At 48.6% G+C, this 19478-nt stretch overlaps 1 protein-coding gene and 1 non-coding gene across 4 annotated transcripts; both read left to right on the forward strand.

Moving 5' to 3' along the window:
• The first annotated feature begins 39 nt into the window (after nucleotides 1-39).
• On the forward strand, nucleotides 40-104 carry MIR7475 (microRNA 7475). Its single transcript, NR_161938.1, has one exon. It is a non-coding gene; the product is annotated as a microRNA 7475 (primary transcript).
• Nucleotides 42-18003, forward strand: CEP63 (centrosomal protein 63). 3 transcript variants are annotated; one of them, NM_001398456.1, is made up of 14 exons: nucleotides 42-381; nucleotides 1921-2101; nucleotides 3241-3336; nucleotides 5454-5579; nucleotides 6408-6521; nucleotides 9238-9471; nucleotides 9689-9834; nucleotides 10551-10679; nucleotides 11323-11437; nucleotides 13011-13208; nucleotides 13615-13701; nucleotides 14550-14746; nucleotides 15301-15610; nucleotides 17483-18003. In NM_001398456.1, exons 1-14 carry the CDS (start codon nucleotides 338-340, stop codon nucleotides 17639-17641), a joined length of 2136 nt encoding a protein of 711 aa, NP_001385385.1. In that variant the 5' UTR covers nucleotides 42-337; the 3' UTR covers nucleotides 17642-18003. The 3 variants fall into 3 exon arrangements, with proteins under 3 accessions (NP_001385385.1, NP_001385386.1, NP_001385387.1); NM_001398457.1 differs by having other exon boundaries at nucleotides 1924-2101; NM_001398458.1 differs by lacking the exon at nucleotides 9238-9471 and having other exon boundaries at nucleotides 1924-2101.
• The last annotated feature ends 1475 nt before the right edge of the window (nucleotides 18004-19478 follow it).

Consider the following 19478-nt stretch of genomic DNA (forward strand, 5'->3'; position numbering starts at 1 on the left):
CCGCCGCGGTGTTCCGGCGCCCGCCGCCACCGTCATCACCCGCCGCCGCCGCGCCCTCCGCACCGCGGCCGGCAGCGCTGTGAGGACGGGCGGGTGGGCGCGGTGCGTTCGGTGCTCCCGGCGCGGTCCGCCCGCTGCGCGGGGCCTCCTTGTTCTGTAGCAACAAAGCATTTCCCTGCCCTTTCACTCAGCGACTCTGCCCGCCCTGCCGCCCGCTTCCCGTGGCGCGGTGTGTTTCCCCCACCCGTCCCCTCCCGCTGCCCGTGGATGCGGTGGCCGTGCGGGTGACCGCTGCTTTGCGCGCTTTCCCCGCTGCTGACCCCACCGGCGCTGGGTGATGGAGGCTCTGCTGGAAGGAATGCAGAGGAATGGCCAGGGGAGGTATGTATGCACGACTGTGCGTCCGTCCTTTGCAACAGTCTCACGTGGGGCTTCCCTCTTAACGCTCTACCTGAGCCACTCTTCCACCAAGCTTTCACGGTGCCGACGGAGCCCTTGGTGTCCCTCCAGCACCTGCGGGCAGACGGATGCAGCACACAGTGGCCCACAGCAACGTGGCTGCTTCAGCCCTTCGCAGCGATCCCTCACTGCCCTTCAGCTTGTAGTGGTAACACGTCTGTATTTTGCCTCCCTAAAGACATTGCCCCCTTCTTCCCCCCCCCTTTTTTCCCCCTTTAAAAAGCCCCCTCTTGCCTTGTAGCATCAGGAATGACGCTAAGTAGAAGCGTGAATAAGTACTTTTCTTAAGAGCCCGGTGAGGTTCATGAGGCATATGTTTGTATTGAGAGCACCCGATTACTGCCTGCTTGTGCTGGAGCTGCACACACCCATTCATCCCCAAAGGACCCTTAGGTGAAGGCCTCCGGGCTTGGAGATCCCAGAGAGGGGCTGCAGTGCCGGTAATGGAATAACAACGCTTTATCTATCAAACAAACACAGAACCAAAGGCACTGACACCATTTGCATCACCATCTTTGAGAACGAAGAACTCAGTGCCGTATCTTCTACAGCTAACTGCATAAATGCGGTCTAGACACGGCTGTGCATCAGCAGATGCTGAGAAGGAAATGTTCTTGCTGTGCATAATAGCTGCTAATTTTTGGTTAACTCGCAGGCCAGGGTGAACTTCCAATTAAACTGATTTTGACTGCCCTGAGAGCTGCTTCTTTCCCTATAGAAAAGCTGTCAGCTTGTGAAGTCTGTGTGTGCTCTGGGGGAGCAGAGAAATTCCAATCCCTTAACCTATTGATTTCCATTCCTTTTCAGAGCCTTCCATTTGACAGTCAAATTAAAGGGGTGAAGATGATCATGGAGTTCACAGCCCTCCAGGGCTGCATCTTGCAAGCCTTAATATTGCCCGTAGCTTAGCACTTGTGAAGTTTTACAGGAGCTGGTTGAATTGGCTTCAATAATTACTGCACCAAATTAGAAGCTGCAGCATAGCCAGGGAGCGCGCGCTCCCCAGTGGATCGGGGATGTTTTATTCTTCATTATCATGTTGTCACCGAACCCCCTCCACTTAGGGGTTTGTCTGCATTTGTGATACACTTTAGTTTTCGGGAGCTGGGAGGTTTCTCTGGTGACTGAGAGTGGGTATAAACTGCCCGTGCCTGGAGAGCAATTGGGGGAAATGCAAAATGTGGGCAGAACGTGTTGTGGTTTACTTAGGTAATGTGTTGTACCAAGACGGAGGGACCAGTGGTCGTGGGGGCTTGCTGTGACATTAGAAGACAAAACACGCTACGTGTGAAAGTGTGGGGGCCATTTGTACTGACTGGGGTTTCCAAAGCATGCCCCGTTGGTCACTGCCAAGGTTAGGTCTCTGCCCCGTGATGTTCCACACCGATCACCGGTATCACTGGTGTGGGGATGCGGGACCTCTGTGCTCCTCTTTGTGACCTGAAGCTTGATCCCTTCCAGCAGTGGGTTCCTGACATCCTGTGAAGCTGAGCTGCAGGAGCTGATGAAGCAGATCGACATCATGGTGGCTCACAAGAAGGCGGAATGGGAGGGACAGACCCAGGCGCTGGAGGCCTGCTTGGGTGTTCGAGAGCAGGAACTGTCCTCTGCCAGGGCTGCGCTGGAGGAAAAGCATAAAGAGGTACATAAAGGCTGAACTTGAACTTCAGAGTTTGCTGACTTTGTGTGGATCTGCATTCCTGTTTGTTTCATCTGATTTCAGTTGGGTGTTTTTTGCTGTTTCATACAATCATAGAATCATAGAATGGCCTGGGTTGAAAAGGACCACAGTGATCATTGAGTTCCAACCCCCTGCTATGTGCAGGGTCGCCAACCAGCAGACCAGGCTGCCCAGAGCCACATCCATCCTGGCCTTGAATGGCTCCAGGGATGGGGCATCCACAGCCTCCTTGGGCAACCTGTTCCACCCACCACCCTCTGTGTGATAAATGCTCTTCTCTTTATGTTAGCTTAAATGTCAAGCCAAAGTGAAGAGTTAACATCAGCAAACAGCTGTGCTAAGTAAGGCAAGAGCCTCCCATGGTATGTTTTGCCACCAAAAGTGAGCACTGATTTCAAAATTGTGCATTATGGTTAAAAGGAGTGCTGCAGTAGATTCATACTCTCGGTTTATTCATGTGAATTTTTGCTAACGATTTCTTCTAATTTGACTGTGCTGCCTGTTTATTGGCTCACTGTGTTCTGGACCTGCAGTTAGAAGGGTGACTGCTCTGGGTCGTGGATGGGAAAAGGGAAAAGGGTGAGGGGAAAAAAGAAGGGGAATGGGAGGATTTGGATCAAGAGAAGGGAGGTCTTTCCCAAGAGTTTCATAGCACCGGTTCTTTCTTTGTGCATACGTTATTTGGAATCTCTGCTTCATCTAACTGTGGTAAGGGAATGACACGGCCATCTCCTCTCTTGGTAGACAGTTTGAAATCGTAATGGATGTTTATAATCAACACTTTGATGAAAATGACAAAGAAAAGCAACCTTTTGATGCAAGGCAAAAGCATCAGCTTCGTCTCAGCAAGTGGAAGGCAGACACCGGTTGAAAACACGAGGCCAGAACTGAGACAGTTCTCGTCCCAGGCAACCAGAGACATGGGCATAAGCTTCATTTGTTTCAAAAGGACTGACCCCAGCTTGGAAAACTGGGATCTCTTAAATTTCTTTACCACTTCCACTACCGTGTATACTTAGGAGATGAAGACTAACGCCTCTATTTGCTGACAGGGAGGTCTGTCTCTATTTCATTCATCTCCTTTTTAATCCTTGGTTCAGGTTGGCAAGCTGCGGCAGCAGCTGGAAGACATGGAAGCAGCCAAACAGGACTTGGTCAGGGAATACGAGCAGCAGCTGAAGAAGTTTCAAGAGGAGGTAAGTTTCCAAAAGGGAAGGTTGGTTTTTAGTTCCTGGTTGATACGTGATCAGGTAGGTGAAATGCTTGGCATAAGTGTCGTGGTTTTAAAGCTTCCCAGTCGTTTGGTGTTTGTGCTCTTACAGAAGAGAGCCCTGAGCACGAAGTGATGTGCTTTGATGTGCCTCTTTTTGGCACGTCAGGGGAACGTGGTGACGAAGAAATCGGCAGGAATAAGAATATGTTCTAAGTTGCAGTTTTCTTGCTTTAGACATCTGCAGAGGTTTAGTGCAAAAACTTCCTGTGTTTGCCAATCGTAGTCACCACAGTGCTTCTCTGGAGGTTGCTATGGGTACAGGCAGCAGCAGTTTGCTCCTTCAGCACTTCCTTAAATTAAAATGGGTGGTGGTGGAACCGGCCTTGATTGTATGGAGAAACTGAGATCAGATCAGTCCGCAGCCTCAGCATCATTTTGCTTCCACTGAGTCTGATTTTATTTGATGGGCCCTGTGTTCTCTCAAAGCACACCGGTCTTAACGTGCTTAAAAAAACCGAACAACCTCAGAATGCTTGGAGAGTAATTTGAAAGAAGTGATTTCAGAGCTTCCATCTCAACAAGCTCTGTTCACCTCCAGGTGGTACACGCAGGTAGCACAGCAGCATTCTGTGTTGGTGCCTTCTCTCTGCCTGTCTCCACTTGCTTGTCAGAAGCAGTGAGTTAAATGGCATGAGCAGCCAGCGGAGCACTGACCTTTCCTCCCTGGAGAGTTCAGCTTGGTTGATGCTCACTGTAAGCCATAACTTGAATTAATTTGGTAGCCTCAGCTTTGGTGACAGAAGGCATCTGTCCTCATTTACAACACCTTATTGCTCGGTGTGATTAACAGGAGGTGTTCCCACTGAAATAGTGGATAGGCTGCAGAGCAAGGCTAAGGTGCTTTGGCCAGATCAGCCCAAATTGCAATGGCTAGAATGAAGTGCGTGTCCTGTGGTTCCCATTGCAACGCACTGCTGTTTTACCCATGAGGCATTCGTGTAGATGGCATTAAGCTGCAGCATTCCTTAGTCTATTGTTAGTACTGTTCGGGGAAATTGTTTCTATCTCAGTTTACCACCGTTATCAGTAAAATTACAGGTACAGTGTCCAGCTCACTGAGGTTGCTGAAAGAATAAACCAGGACTTGTAATCTCCTGACTCATTTGGCAAAACGTGTTCTGTCCATTCCCAATGAATGTGCTTAAACACCTTGCTGACTCAGGACCATGGAGAACCCTTTCTGACCACTGCATGGATCTGAATCATGGGGTCTTGATTCAGATGTCAGTTCTCCATCGGTTCCCAAATTGGTACGGATGTCTTCTGAGGATCATAGTGACCATTTGGGAACTTAACTTGTTCAAACAGTTGAGCTGGGGAGCTTATCAGATGGAGAAACCTGTGGAAGTTGCAAGTGATGGTTTGCACAGAGGGTCATTTAAATGTTGGTAGTTTTTTTCCTAATTTGTGCTTCTGATAAGAGCTTAGCATTCTAGCAGCGGGCGTAGGAGTGTTATTTTCTGCTGGCATTTCCCAGTTATTGTGAAACACGTCGTGTATCTAAGCAGAGGATGACAGATGAAATAGTGTTGATATTATGTATAATGGCAATTCTCAAATCTTCCTTCTCCTGCTGAGTGGGAGAGTTCCAGTTCTCACCTGAGCCTCGCTTTAACCTCAAAGAATGTAGAACTGCCCCTGTGGTTGGCACCAGGAGATGGACCTCAGGTTCTGCTGCTGCTACAGTCTTGGAGCCACGTGCAGAGAGAGGAGGTGCCACGTTAACAGCTACATGCAGACCTCCATCTTATCAATATTTCAGTCATGCTCTCATTGCGATAAGACAGAGGTCTAATTAGAGCTGCTGATGTCACGACTTAAGCGTGGCATCCTGCTCCTCTTATACATCTCAGCGTATTTTGTGATTCTATCAGTATAATAGGCTCATTATACAAATAGAAATCTTCATGTGCAAGCTGTGTGGCCTTGATTGGGGGAATTGTTTGCGTGAAGCTATTTTGTTTGCCTTCTTTCAATGTGCTATTTAATTCCTGCCCGCTGGCCTTGAACAAAGTTGCCCCTTTTGCTGAATTCTTGCAGTTGGCTAGGCTGAGGAGAAGCTACGAGAAGCTGCAGAAGAAACAGCTGAGAGAAGCTAGAGAAGAGGCCACCAAGAGGCAAGGGGATGACCAGTGTGAAATGAGCCGACTGAGCAGGAAGCTGGAGGTAGGAGATGGGGGAGCAGCTGCTCGTTGGTTCGTATGTATGAATTGACTTTTGGGCTTCACAACTAGGAAGTGTTGTGAATCCTGGCTCAGAGGTGCTCTCCATCTGCCCTCTTGGTGAAGCTCTTCTCGATTGCTTGTGTAATAAAGACTGTTTCCTGCACTGAGGCCTCTAAGTACACAGGGTAAACTATTTTGCAGTTCTTGTTCTTCAGTTGAGCAAAAGGAAGAAAGTGCTGGAAGAGTAATTAACTGTGTGAGTGGGATGAATTCCCGTGTGGTGAGGTTGTCATCTCACTTCTTGGAGGGAGGAGGAGCTACAAATGAAACTTCTCAGCCATGCCTCGTCCTTTAATCTCCCTGCTCTACTGGGCCCAACCATTCTCCAGTGTACCCTCTAGGCATGGCGAAGATGTAGTATCCAGTTGCTGGAGCAGAGGATAGCATTAGAGTTCTGCTGTAGGTGGTTGCCAGTGATTCCAGTGACGGCCCGTTCTGCAAGCTGAAGTCAGTTGGTGTTTGCTAAACCTCTGACAGCAAATCCACGCGACGAGCTGTGAGCCTTTTAGCACTTAACGTTTGTAAATGGCAATAATTGATGCTGATACTTTAGGCTGGGAGGGAGGCAAACACAGCAAGCACAGTGTGAGAGGGGTTTTGTGCTGCTGAGCTGGTGCATCAGATGGCTGGTTAATGGTTTCCCTGCTGCGGGGGGAGGTGTGTGAGGATGTGGTGGGGAGGGAAAGCAGACACGGGTTTGAGCTGGGAGGGGGCAATCTTGTGAGCTGCGTGGATGTGCTGCTCTGAGCCACCCCTGCTGTCCTTGCAGGAGTTCCGTCAGAAATCACTTGACTGGGAGAAGCAGCGTTTGCTCTACCAGCAGCAGGTGGCATCGCTGGAAGCACAGAGGAAGGCTTTGGCTGAGCAGTCTGAGCTCATTCAGGTACGGTTAATATGTGCTGAAAGTTTCTGTTCTGTTTGTGCAGCAGGTGGGAGGGCAGAGAGGGGGGGAAGAGACTAATGAAATCTCTCAGGCTTGAATCCAGTTTAGGTTGCCATTCAAATGACTTTTAACGTCCCAATGGAATAAGCTTTACGTGTCTAAGTGCTGTGTGGAAAAAAGATCCGGAGTCTGTCAACAGAAGTTAGGTAAACCTCTCGCTGCTCTCAGTCCCCCACTCCAATTAGCAGAGAAGACCACAGGATGAAGCTTTCCCTGAGAGCCAGAGACCACAGCATATGATGGTTGAAAGCAGCTGCTCCATCAGCTCGTTCAGTTTGAAGCTGTTTACCTGCCAGTAGCTGAACACATACCAGCTCAGAGCACGGGGTCGAAAAACAGTCTTCCCCAATGACAGATGCTTCCACAACGTGCAGAAGCAACAGCATTTTTCAAACCTGTTCCTTCCCTTTCTTTTTCGTCTCCTAGAGGCAAGGAATAGTGGGGCTGCTGTCCCTGAAAAGCTGGTCATCGGGTGAGTTAGTGGTGCTGCAGCAGAGCCAGGTGAACTGACCTGGAGCACAGCTGTGCCATCACACTGCCACAATCACAGCAGGCACTGATAAGAAGCTCTTGCTGGGGTCTTCACACTTAATGAGCTCCTGAGCTGTTCTTGAGTGGGAGCTCCTGTGAGGAGGACGTGTGTGATGGCAGGGCTGAGGCTGGCTCTGACAGGGGCTTTGTGAGAGGCTGACACCAGCAGATCTACGATGCAGAGAGAGTCACTGAGCAGAAGGTCTTGCTGCTCTGCTGCCTTTGTGTCGTTGATAGCTCAATTGTCTGAGAACAGATGTGTCCTTGGAGCACAGGCTGCTATCGTGGAGCACAGAGGAAGTGACTGTTTAGCAGAAGAGCAGAGATTTGGGGTGGTTTTTCCTTTAGCAGTGTAGGTAAGTTAGGTATACAGTTCCTGTGAGCAGACTGCCTGAGCCCTCCGTTTCTTTGGAAAGCCCAGTGTGAAAACACTCCATTCTTCTCTGGGGTGTTTCAGTGCGTTTTGTATGCTTGGCTGCTTTCAGGCATGAGGTCAAGCTGAGATGTGTGACCACAGAGCAGTTCCCATCTTTCAGCTGGCTTTCCTCACACCCATCAGTGCAGCCTATGGCAGTCCCACGCAGGGCTGAGCACCCCCACACAATACACGCAGCCCTCCAAGTCCACGGGGTGACTTTGATTTCCATGCTGCCCTGTGTGTCCTGTGCCTGGAAAGGAGGGTTTGCTGAAGTGTGTCCTTAATGCAGAAATAAATGCTCAGGTAGCGTGCCACAGTGGCTCATTGGGCCACGGGAGGCTGTATGCTGAACTCTTGCCCCTTCTTGATTACGTTTTCTGCCATGACTATTCAAATAATGAAAAGGCTGTAATCCAAATTATACCACAGCCTTCCAAAGGCAGCGCTCCTGCAGTCTGCTCAGCTGTGAGGCATTGTGTGTCAGACAAGGGGCGATTCTGAAGCCGGCAGGATTCGCTGCTCTTAGGAATGGGGAGGAAAGGACCGCTCCAATATTTTGTTTCAGCCTTTAGAAATTATAAGGTACTGTACAAAAAGGGAAGAGGTGAAGGGAATAATTCTTAGAAGCTAACGTGAGATCTGGCTTATTACATTTCCACAGTTAGCTACGTGGAAAGAAATGCCATGAAATAAAGCATTGTGCTTGTAAATGATACTGCGTGCATTGTTTGCTAGTCAGGCATTCCTTATAACTGTGATTTTATTTTGTCTGCCATTAAAACAATGAAACATTCAAAGTGAGCACTGGAGCAAGCTGTCAGAAGGACGTATTTTACTGCATAAAGCAAAGCATAATTGGTGGTTGCACTCAGTTCTGGGTTTCATCTGCTTGGAGGGGCTTTTTTCCTCCCTGTGCACCAGGAACGGCTTTCTGACCCGGTGTGGAGGTAATGATTGGGTCATGTCTAGCTTGTGCGTGGTCTCCAGGGAGACCTCACTGTGGCCTTCCAGTACTTGAAGAGAGCGTATAAACAGGAGGGGGACGGGTGGATAGTGATATGACAAGGGGGAATGGTTTTAAACCGAGACAGGGGAGGTTTAGGTTGGATATTAGGAGGAAGTTTTCTACACAGAGGGTGGTGAGGCACTGAACAGGTTGCCCAAGGAGGCTGTGGATGCCCCATCCCTGCAGGCATTCAAGGCCAGGCTGGATGTGGCTCTGGGCAGCCTGGTCTGCTGGTTGGCAACCCTGCACATAGCAGAGGGTTGGAACTGGATGAGCATTGTCCTTTTCAACCCAGGCCATTCTATGATATTTGCAGACCTTCCGTGTTGGTACAGCCTTAGGTTAATGGGCAGAAAATGCCAGACAGTTTGTCCTTAGCTCATGGTTGGCCAGCTTGGGTGATTTGTGATCCTCTCTTCAGAGACCCTCTTTGAACCCCGTTTGGAATCAGAGGGGCCCCTTGGGTTTTTTGTTCTATCTGCCTTCAGAAGCTTTCCCTGCCTCATAGCCCTGGAGCAGTCCTTCCCTAATTCCCTGGAGGGCAGACAGTCAGTCTTCCTGTGAAAGTGTGACTTGTTGCCCCAGGAAATAGACAGCATTTCTGAACAGAGTTTTGATGTGCTGTAATACCTATAATTCCGCTTCAATATCAGTGTACAAATATGAAATAGAAGCAAACACAAACCACTTGCTGTTAGCAGACTCAGCTTGCCAGTCGGAAGCAGATTCTGGAGTCGGTGGAGCTGGCGAGTCGATCAGAAATCCAGCACTTAACCAGCAAGCTGGAGAGAGCCAACGACACTATCTGTGCCAACGAGCTGGAGGTGGAGAGGCTTAACATGAGGGTGGATGATCTGACTGAAAACAATCGCATGATTCTGGAAGACCAGCAGAGAGTTGCAGAAGAGCTGAGGCAATCCAAGAAAATGCTTGAGGTCAGTGGAGGAATTGTTGGGAAGCTGAATGTAGAGCAGTGAGTCTTTGTAAGCCTTCCAGAGCCTTTGTAAAGTTCCTGATTCACCTCATAGCTGCCTTTGTAGCCACATGGTGCTCTGCAGTGTTTGCAAGGGTTCCTTAAAAATCTGTTCAACCTCTCATAACAGCAAACCGATGTAGTCCACCTTGCAGCAGCCGTTTCTTCCTCCCGTGCAGGTGTTACAGGATGAGAAGATGGAGCTCAGAGCCACCTTGCAATCTCAGGAGGATTTCATTGACAGCTCCAAGCTGCACCAGGAGCAATTGCAGAAAGAGCTGGCCAGGGTGACTGAAACTCTTCACACAAAGGAGATCCTCATCAGGTAGCATCCGTGCTTTTGTTCTCGTGTCCAGATGTGTATGCCAGGTTCTCCCACTGAGGACAGAAGGAAGGTTGTCATGCAGTTGGATCTGTATTGCTTGATGTGCAGGGTAGTGCACTGATGCTCTCCACGAGTGCAGTGCTTCCTCGCAGCATTAGGCAAATTGCATTGCTCTTGAAATCTACTGACCCTCAGTGAAGTGTGTGGAAGGAATCAGCCTTCCACCCCACGGGGTTCCTGGGGCGATATTGAGCATGGTTTCTGTTTTGTTGTGTGCTGTCCTTTTGGCCATTTCAGCTGAGTGCTGGGGCACTTCCAGGACTTGACACCGAGCTTAGGAATGTCTGTGAAAGTTCTCACTGAATGAATGATGAAACATTCCTGGGGGAGGTGACCTCATAGGTGAGAAAATCACCTTGCTTTCACCTTCTGCAGTGTGCAGAGCGCAGAGGGATCCGGTGGCCATGTCAACACGTGGTGCTCTGTGCTCCCTAACAGCTGCATCATTTCTTGCAAGAGTTTGCTGGATGGCTGCTAACGGCAGCAAAACTGTCTGCTGCAGGGAGACCAATATCAAAACAGTGGGCTGGCATCCGTTGTGTACTCGGAGTGCGTGCTGCTGTTCCCGAGCATTGGGGTTTTGTGGACTTTTCAGTTAATTCAATGGAAATGGAATCAGGTTTTTTACTGAGTTTGGATTTCCTTTATCTGCTTAGGGCCTTGGAGGAACGCTTGCAGGAGAAGCAGTTGTCTTCTCCAGGGCTGGAGCATATACTCCTGCAGCTGGATGTTGCCCAGGAGAAGGAGCAGCACTTGCAGGCGGAGGTGACTCACCTGGAGGACAGGTAGCAGTCTGCCCGCTTCCCCAGCTCTGCAATGAAACTTGGATAACAATGTAATGCCCAATGTTTTGTATTCATCAGGCTCAGCAGTCTCTCTGATTTTTTTTTTTTTAATTTTTTTTTTTTTGTAGGCTTATTTAAAATATCAAAGGGCGAAAGAAATCAAATGCTATTCATTTTGGAGCTTAATAGTGAGACCGTTTTGCTAATTGGCTGGCTGCTTTTCACTGCACGCTGTGGGTGTTTTCAGGGTTTTGGCTTGCTTAGGCTTAGCACCTTCATTTGTAATAGGTTATGGATTCTTTGTCAGGCAGCTTGTAAGAACCTGATCTAAACCCATGAAATAAGAATCAGGAGCGAGTTTTCCTCTTTGAGTTGGTGGTTTTCGGACAGATGTTTGCCTGGGAAGCTGGTAATCTCATTATGACAAAGAAACATATGAGAAACCACCGTATCTATTAAATCAGCACCCGCAACCCTTTTAAAAGGATTTTGGTACGCAAGCCCAAAAGATTGCTAGGGAATGTCTGGGTTAGAGTCCAGTTTCAGTTATGACATGAGAGACTGCTTGGGAGATCAAAGTTTCTCCCGACCACGTTCTCCTTCTTGGGGTATTCTAACCTGTAGTTTCACATTTGGCACCCAGCCTGGTGTCTTCAAATGCAAGGTGTGTACAGCTGAGTGAAGAGCTGGCTGAGAGTATCAAAGAGCTGCAGTCAATGGAAGAACACCGTGCCGAGTCAAAGGTGGAGATTAAAAAGGTAATATCACTTTGTTCCTGGAGAGTGGGAAAGGCACTGGTGGAGTCAGCAATTCCCTGTGAGCATCGCGTGTCTCATAGAGGCTGCAGCGCTCTGCTAGCAAAGCATGGATGGGAGCCAAGGCCAGGGATGATGTGGAAGCAGGGACATGGGAAGGGTAGGGAACAGATCTGGCCAAGGGGAGACAGAGAGGTTTCACAAGCATCCGTGCATGGCTGTGCAGCTTGCTTTGTGTAAGCTGGATGCTTTCAAACCGATGCTGGAGGGGCAACTGTGCAAAGAAGGTCAGGCCCAGAATACTGAGCTTAAGCCTTCTATAGGCTCCAGACTAGAAGAGGAGCAGGGAAGGAGTGATGTTCTGCTGTAACACATCCCATCTCACTTGAGCTATGGCTTCAAATTATCTTCTAGTCTGTGTGTGACTTGAGCAGTTGGGACTTGAGCAAACCCTTGGTTTTGTGAAAGTTTTTCATCCCTTATTCTGAATGTGCAGAGGTACGGATCCTGCCTGAGATGTGTGCTTGGCTGCACTTTGGACTATTCACCCAACTGATTCAGCTTCTACAAGCTGTGAGGAGCAGAGAGATTTGTTATGGTTATTCTGTTCTATCTGCCTGGGAGGCACTGAGGTGACGTGGGCACAGATCACCACGTGGTATTTACATGGATCTCTGCAGAGATCATCTGCTTCAGTTTTCTGAAATAGTTGTAGTTCTCAGCAAAATCCTGGAGGTTTGGGTGCTCCGTGTTTCTGGTTGAGAATATTAGGGAAGAAATTGCACCGTGTTGTCACTCCGTTACAGCACTGAATAAACATTTGGCTTCCCTACCAAAGTGGTGGATGCAATTTGGGTCTGGTATCTCAAAAGGGATTTAATAAAACAAGATAAGGTATGGACAAAGATGACCAGAAGGATAGCTGTGGTTCTTATACAAGGAGCCCAATGGAATAGGACTTACCAAACTGGAAAAGAGAGAAATGAGATTGAATGTACTAAAAATAAAGCCATGCCTATCATGTGGAACATAAATAGAGAATGATTATTCTCTCATAATACGGGGACTAGTGGTCATCAAATGGAGTTAGGAAAACAAAGAGGTGTATTTTTACCCTGTGCATAGCTAGCTTGTGGACGTTTGCCAAGGGCAGCTTTAGTTGCTACAAGCTACTATTGAATCAAAAGCATTTGGACAAATTCAAATAAGAAAGGTCAAGCTAAGGCTATTTAAAGATACCATCTCTGCCCTAGGAAGGCAGCGAGGCAGACTGCTCATCTGTGTTATGAAAGTGTTACTGCACGTCCCCAGGGAAGGTACTGTGCCTTTGGTTGCGGAATGGTTGGCTCAGGGCACTGTGCTTTCATTGACTGGGGGGCTGCTCAGTCCTCCACAGTGTGCAGCCTTGTTTGTGGCGTGGAAAGGGATTGGGATGAGGTGGTTTGCAGTTAGGAAGGACGTGCATGTGCAAAGGGGTTTTTGCATAGAGCTTTTTGCTTTCCGCTGCTTAGATTTCATGTGACCGCGTCCGATGCTTTCCCTGTTTTGCTGAAACATCCTTTAAATCTTCCTCCAGCTGAAAGAGCAGCTCTCTCAGGCTGAACAAATTCACAGAGGTGAGCTGGAAGGGATGAGAAAGGAGATCTTGAGGCTGACCCAGGAGTTACACCAGAGGGACATCACCATTGCCTCTGCAGGCGGCTCCACGTCAGACCTAGAACAGCGGCTGAGGATGGAGATTGAAAGAGCAGAGAGGAAAGCAGTGGAGCACAGGGTAAAAGCAGCCAAAGGCTCGTGTGCTGTCTCCTCAAGGGATCTGAGGGCTTGGCATACCGCCCTGCTGTGCTCATAGTTCCTTTCTGTCTGCAGCCTTTAAACAAAGACGTTGAGAGCCTTCTGGTGAAACCTTCTGACTCATGGTGGATCTGTCTTCCTGCTTTTCAAACCTGTGGCAGGCAGTCCCACTGAGCTCTTTGGGATTGCTCACATTAAATAGGTCTGGATGCTGACATCTTTGGAAGCTAAATGAATGAGTGTGCACGGTTACTTGCATGGTGTTCCCTGTGCTGGTGCAGGAATAATGGCTGAAAGCGTGCTTTTTACTCGAATTGAGGGTGGGAAATGGCATGTGCACATGGTGTTCCTTTTCTGAGCTGTTGTTTGCCTCTGTGTCTCCTCAGATGATTCTAGTTCAGCTGGAGACCTTGAAGCTGGAAAACCGTCACCTCTTGGAGATGCTGGAAAAGGTGGAGCTGGGTGTGCTGGAGGTACATGTGGGGGAATGGGGCTGGAAAAAGCCTGGCATTGTGGTTCCCCAACCTGGGAGCAGTCTTTCTCTCGGCCCAGACCTCTCACTGCACTTCTGTTTTGTGCCCATCTACCTCAAAAATCCAATTCCGAATCTCTGATGTCCTTCTGAGCTGCAAGCTGTAACCACTCAAATCCTTGCACTTTCTGGGATGAGAGTGTCCCTTGCTCTCTTGCTGGGTGGCCTTTCGTTAAAGGGATAGAAGTATGGCAATGATACCCATCTGGCCCAGGAAGGAGAAGATGGGGAGGAGCAAGCTGTTCACAGTGAGAATGGTTACTTCTCAGCAGCAGCTAAGGCACTGGGGTATGTGTTCCCCCACACCTCCGGGAAGTACCTGGTACAGCTTGCTGTTCTGCTGTCTGCATTTCTGCTCAGGCTGAGGCAGTTTGTTGGGGTGTCACCCAAGTGTTCCCAGCCTAGGCTGACAGGTTCCATTATAACAAACTGAGAGAACCCTGGAAATACAGCTCAAAGAGTGCTCAAGGCCGTGTATCTGCCTCTGGCCTTGGATAATGAGTGAGTTCTACATCTGAGCAACTCTTGGTCCATATTTTCATGACTGTTTTTAAAAGCATCAGCCAACAACGATAGAGATTTCCTTTCCTAGGCAGATGAACATATTGTCTCAGTGCAGGCACAATAAGGCGTTTATAATTGATTTGCTCATATGAAAGCTGTGAAAATTTTGCCAGTCAAAAATGGGATTGTAGAATATGTTTTAAGGAATGACTTGCCAGACTTTGCTCTGGATTTGTCAATGGTATCTTGCAAAATCTACGTTCAACATCAGCCCTTCTCTGTTAGGGAAAAGATGCTACCCTGAGAGCACTCGGTGAAGATTATGTTGTTGAATTAAACAAATTAAAATCGGAGAACCAGCAGCTGAAGAAGGATCTATCAGAGGCCAGAGAGAAACTGGAGCTCACGACCCAGAGTCAGCCTGAGGGCACTGCTCAGCAGTTGCAAAGCGAAGAGCCTGAGCCCAGGGATGTGCAGCACAGGTGAGAGTTGCATAACCCAAGGATGGTGTTTCCTTACCATGAAGGAGAACAGAAGGAATGGAGATGGGTGGGATTTTAATGATGTGCTTTATGAACAGCATCTTTCTCCAGCACGTAGTGTATATAGGGGAGAACAAAAAGGACTGTTTTGGAATCTGACATTATGCTTGAAGTAGGGCAGTAGCTTTTAGTCCCAGCTGATTTGCATTCTGCAAAGCCAGCTAGTATTTGAGTGCTTCTGTTCTAGATAGAGAAGCAGTATGTGCTGCTTTCAGTGCAAGGATTAGGTTTGGCACAGTTGGCTGTGCTCTCCTCCTTTCTAGGATGTGTGCATCTGGTAGTTTTTGGTGTCTACAGTATCAGGAGAGAGAGGGAATTCCCTGCTGACTGGGTGTGCATCAGGGGGTTCTATGGAAATGAGAGACAGCCCTAACAACCTAAACTGCCTATTAGTAAACTGCGTGTTAAGTGTTACTTCTGTGCAAGTTCTTGCTGAATTGCAGCTCTTAAGAGGCAAACTGTCAAACAGGTAAGTTTTCACACCTGTCTTGCAGGCCAACTCAGGAATCACAGCATAAACAGGATGAGCAGACAGAGAAAATACATCACAAGCCTGACAAGACTACTCAGCATCATCAGAGATGGAAGACCCAGCCTTTGCCTGCTGAAATCCCTGTGGCTGTGATCCCCGAGGCTGCTGTGCTACCCACCCAGACTAGCAGGAAGAGCTGTGTGGAGTCACCCACCCTTGCTGCAGATGCCTTGCAGGGAACAGATTCTTTGCTCCTTGTGCTGGATGACGGCAAAGGTTTTCCAGATGCAGCATCCAGGCAGTCAAATCACAAACAAGAATCTGTACCTTTGGTAAGCAGTTGTATAGAGGCATTTTGCCATTCAGCTACTGGCGATGGGACTGAGTTCTCATGTGTCAAAAGGATCTTTGAATCTGTGATCTGTGTGGCGTGTGGTTCTGCAAGCATAAGTCAAACCTAAAAGAGTGAAGAGAAAACACTGCTAGGTGGTTATGACTTGGACAAGGGGAGTCGTGTAATCATTGGGCAGAACTCTCTGGGGAAAGGTTTTGTTTGTTACAATCACTGAGCAAGTCCCAGAAGCTCCTGGTTCTCCCTGTATTAGTGCTGTACGTCAGCGTGCACCACAGCCTGCTTTGTTGCTTGGGAATTCTGCCTGAGCTTTTGGGTTGGGACCACATTACAGTGAATTTGACCCCTCTGAATGGGACTGCAGTAGTCAGCACGTTGCACTTTGCAACATTTATGTTAGCTGATAAGAGAGCCTGGAAGAAGTGCTTCATTGCACAAGCAGAGGGTGTTATTTTCCCAGTCAGTGATCTTTCTAATAGGAAGCAGTGTTTGCACCTTCTCCGTCCTCTTAATGCAGCTCAGCTGCTGAAGCATTTGCCCACCATACAGGAAACCTGGGCTCAATCACTTCTTGCCTGAGGTATTTAAGACCATGTAAGTGAGTGCCTGCTGTGATTACTGGCCTGCAGACTGACTGGAACAGGGAAGAGGTGGGGGTGGGCAGGAGAGATAGCAGAGGGACACCAAGACTGATTGTATGCTGGAGTTCATCAAAGCAGGGCTGTAGTATGGGAAGTACTGGGCCTTGCTCCAGATATGTGGTCACTGGCAGCCTGTAGAGGTTTCTTCCCCCCGGTTGCGTACCATAAGCTGTGCCAACAGCTAGTTTTAATTGATGGGGAGCCCAGGGTAGAGTCTCTGAGGGTAAGAGGAGGTTTGTCAAGTCTGTAGGTCTTGTTGAGACCAAAAATAGGTCTTAATTGCTTCAAGGCTGAAATTGCTTGTGGGTATGCCCAGAAAATGAATGTTAGGAGCTGAGAGAATTGTAAATTCTGAATGGAAACTCTTCAGATTGCAGGATAAGCACTGAAGTATGAGCAGCTCCACTTCAGCCCTCGAGGAGCCCTGGGGGCTGATACTTAGAAGGAAACGTGCTGCACTTTGCTCAGAATGGTCTGAGAGGGAGCAAGGAAGTCTCTGAGGGAACACAAGTGCTTCTGCTGGTGATAACTGGGACTCCCTGCTCGTGGTCAGGCACCTGTGTCTTTAAATCAGTTCCCTTAACCCCAAGAGAGGATGCTCTGTATTGGGCAGTAGTGGGGCAGGGGAGGTTGGCTTGCTATTTGCAGCCTTTTTTTCTGTTTCTCTTTGTTCCTGCTTGTTGACAGAAGGTCAGAAAGCCACGAGTCTGCAGGGCTGAGGGGTAACCAGTTACACTGTCTTGCTGGGACACTGAGGCAAGTTTTCTGTAATGGAAAGCACCTGCCTGCCCCGATGCAGGAAGCTTCTCTTCAAACCTTTATTTAAGCTTAGTTTACGGCGTTATTTCTGTGTAAGCTCAGAACTCATGCGTGAGTGGATATGAGTAGCAGGAAAGTCCGGTTTCTGAAGGTAAGCAGCCAATTCCTAACAACGCTCCTGTGGTCAGGGTTCCCCCTCAATGAAGAGCAACAGATGGAAGGGCTGTTTCTGTTCCACTCCAGCTCCCAGTGCCTCGGTGTGGGGAGCAGTTGAGATAGAAGTGTTAGCAATGATACCAGTCTGAATCCTGAGTGCTTACGCAGAAATGATGCAGCCCCTTAGAGGGGGCTGTTTAGTTAGTGGGGTATTTAGTTAGGTGACCTGCTGGTTGGCAGTGTTTCTGATTGAAAGCTGAAATAACAAAATACCCACTGTCCCCTTCTCTCTTCAGTGCCCCCTGCCCACATCTTCAGTTGGCTCAGTAGCTGCCCGATACCTGGAAGAGGAAGAACTGAGATCCCAGCACATACTGGAATGCCTGGATGCTCACATAGAGGAACTGAAAAAGGAGAGTGAAAAGATAGTGAGACACTTTGGACACCAGGAGTGACGTTTCCTCGAGTGCACTCAGTTGGAGGACTGCTTTCCTTGCGTGGCTTCAAACTGCAGCAGAGGGAGGTACCTGCAAAGCAATCGCTGTTGGAGCTTGAGGAGCTGAGTCAGCAGGCTGGATGCTGGGAGGAACATGTGCAGGAATGCCCTGCATCGGATCAGACAGGAACTGTGCCCCCACCACGTGTTGGTCAGCTTCCAAGGGCTAGAAGGCTGTGGGGAGAGATACGTGTTTGTGCACCCACCCACAAATACTTCACGGTGTTTTCAGAAGCGAAGCATTTGCTAAATTTAATGTAAAGTGTTTTAAGTGCATTTTATACAAGTAAAAGCATTGAAATAAAGCGAAGTGGAAAAACATTCCTTTTCTTCTTCCTGTGAATTTACATAGCAAAGGTTTTGGCTCATCTTGCATTCTCATCGGGAGCTTTGATGAACAATTTAGCCAATTTTTCCATCCTTTCCCTCTGGTCATGCTCTTCAAGAAGCAAGAAATAGAATTCCTCTTCCTTTGGGCCACCCGCATTTTCCCCAGTTATTTTTCCCTTGGTGGGATTTCTTATTATTTCCTGGTTCATCTTCTGCTCTTTGCTGGTTGTGTGATATCTGGCTTCTCTATCTTGCTTGTGTGCTGCTTGAAGTACTGCAAGATAACTGCAAAAGGAATAGCTGTATTCTGAGTGTGGCCACAGCTCCTACAGAAGAAAGAACAGTAGTTGGAAGTGACAATTGAATTGAATGGGAGGGGAGCACGCAAGTGAGTGAGATCCATCTGTCCAGCAGAGGTAATTGCACCTGCCATGGGCTGCTATCAGCCTGTTTCAATCCAGGCCGTGCCTTGGATGCTGTCCAGTCGGGTTGAATTGCAGCTCTGGAATACATCTGAGATCTGTTCTTTGAGTCCTTGCTCAACAAAATGAGTTGAGAGAACTTGTTTGCGGTGGAGCTGCCTTTCTTCCAGGGGTGTACTGCAACTCTTCCCATAGCTGAGCCTTTACAACCTCTGCATCGACAAACCTAGGCACCAAAGCATCCCTCGCTTTCCAGTTCCTTTCCATTGGGTTTGGCAGATGTTTTCAGCAAGGTGATGCCTGTGGGCAGGCTGCAGCCTTCCTGCTATGCCAAAATCAGGCCAGTGCCTTGCTGGGTAGTTCTGCATTCCAGAATCGGAAAGGTGGAGGCCTTCTGTATCAACATGTCCTTCTATTTTGCCTTTCTTCTGCAGTTCTTTGAACAAAGATGAAACCTTCAGATCCGTCCTGATTTCCCTCTGTGCCATTTATGCAGTGAGTCATTTACCTGCCCGTGTGGTCATGTGTTTTACAAACAGCTTTGGCCTGGGTTCGTGCTCAGAGCTGCCTGCAGGTTGGCATCCCTGGAACATCCACATCTCAGGTAAGGACTTGTTGGTCACGGGGTGTTTGGACAACAGCCGGAGCTGTAAAAGGTTGGTCTAAAGAGGACAGTTGGCTGCAGGGGAGCTGCTGGGTTAGGGCCTGGCCCAACTCCCATGTGCGTCGGCTGTGGGTTATCTATACTGCCAGACATGCTCTCCTCATCTCTGCTGGGGAACGTGCATTTCTTTCATGAAGGGGAGGAGGCAGAGCTGTGTTTGTGCTGGGGGAAAGCGTCACAGCAAGTGCAGGCTTCTGAGCTCCTTTCATCCAGGGGTGCCATGTTCTGCTCCTCTGTGCCTTCACAGCATACATTCATACAGCCCCCCTGCAACGAGCGCTGGCAGTTCCTTGTTAATGAATGTGGAGGGGTTTTTTTTGCCTTTGAACTCGTGCTTCCAGTAGCACCAAAGAATCTCTTACACATCTGAGATGAGATGT

This window comes from Gallus gallus, chromosome 9 (assembly GCF_016699485.2).
Source record: "Gallus gallus isolate bGalGal1 chromosome 9, bGalGal1.mat.broiler.GRCg7b, whole genome shotgun sequence".
NCBI classification, from domain to species: Eukaryota; Metazoa; Chordata; class Aves; order Galliformes; family Phasianidae; genus Gallus; species Gallus gallus.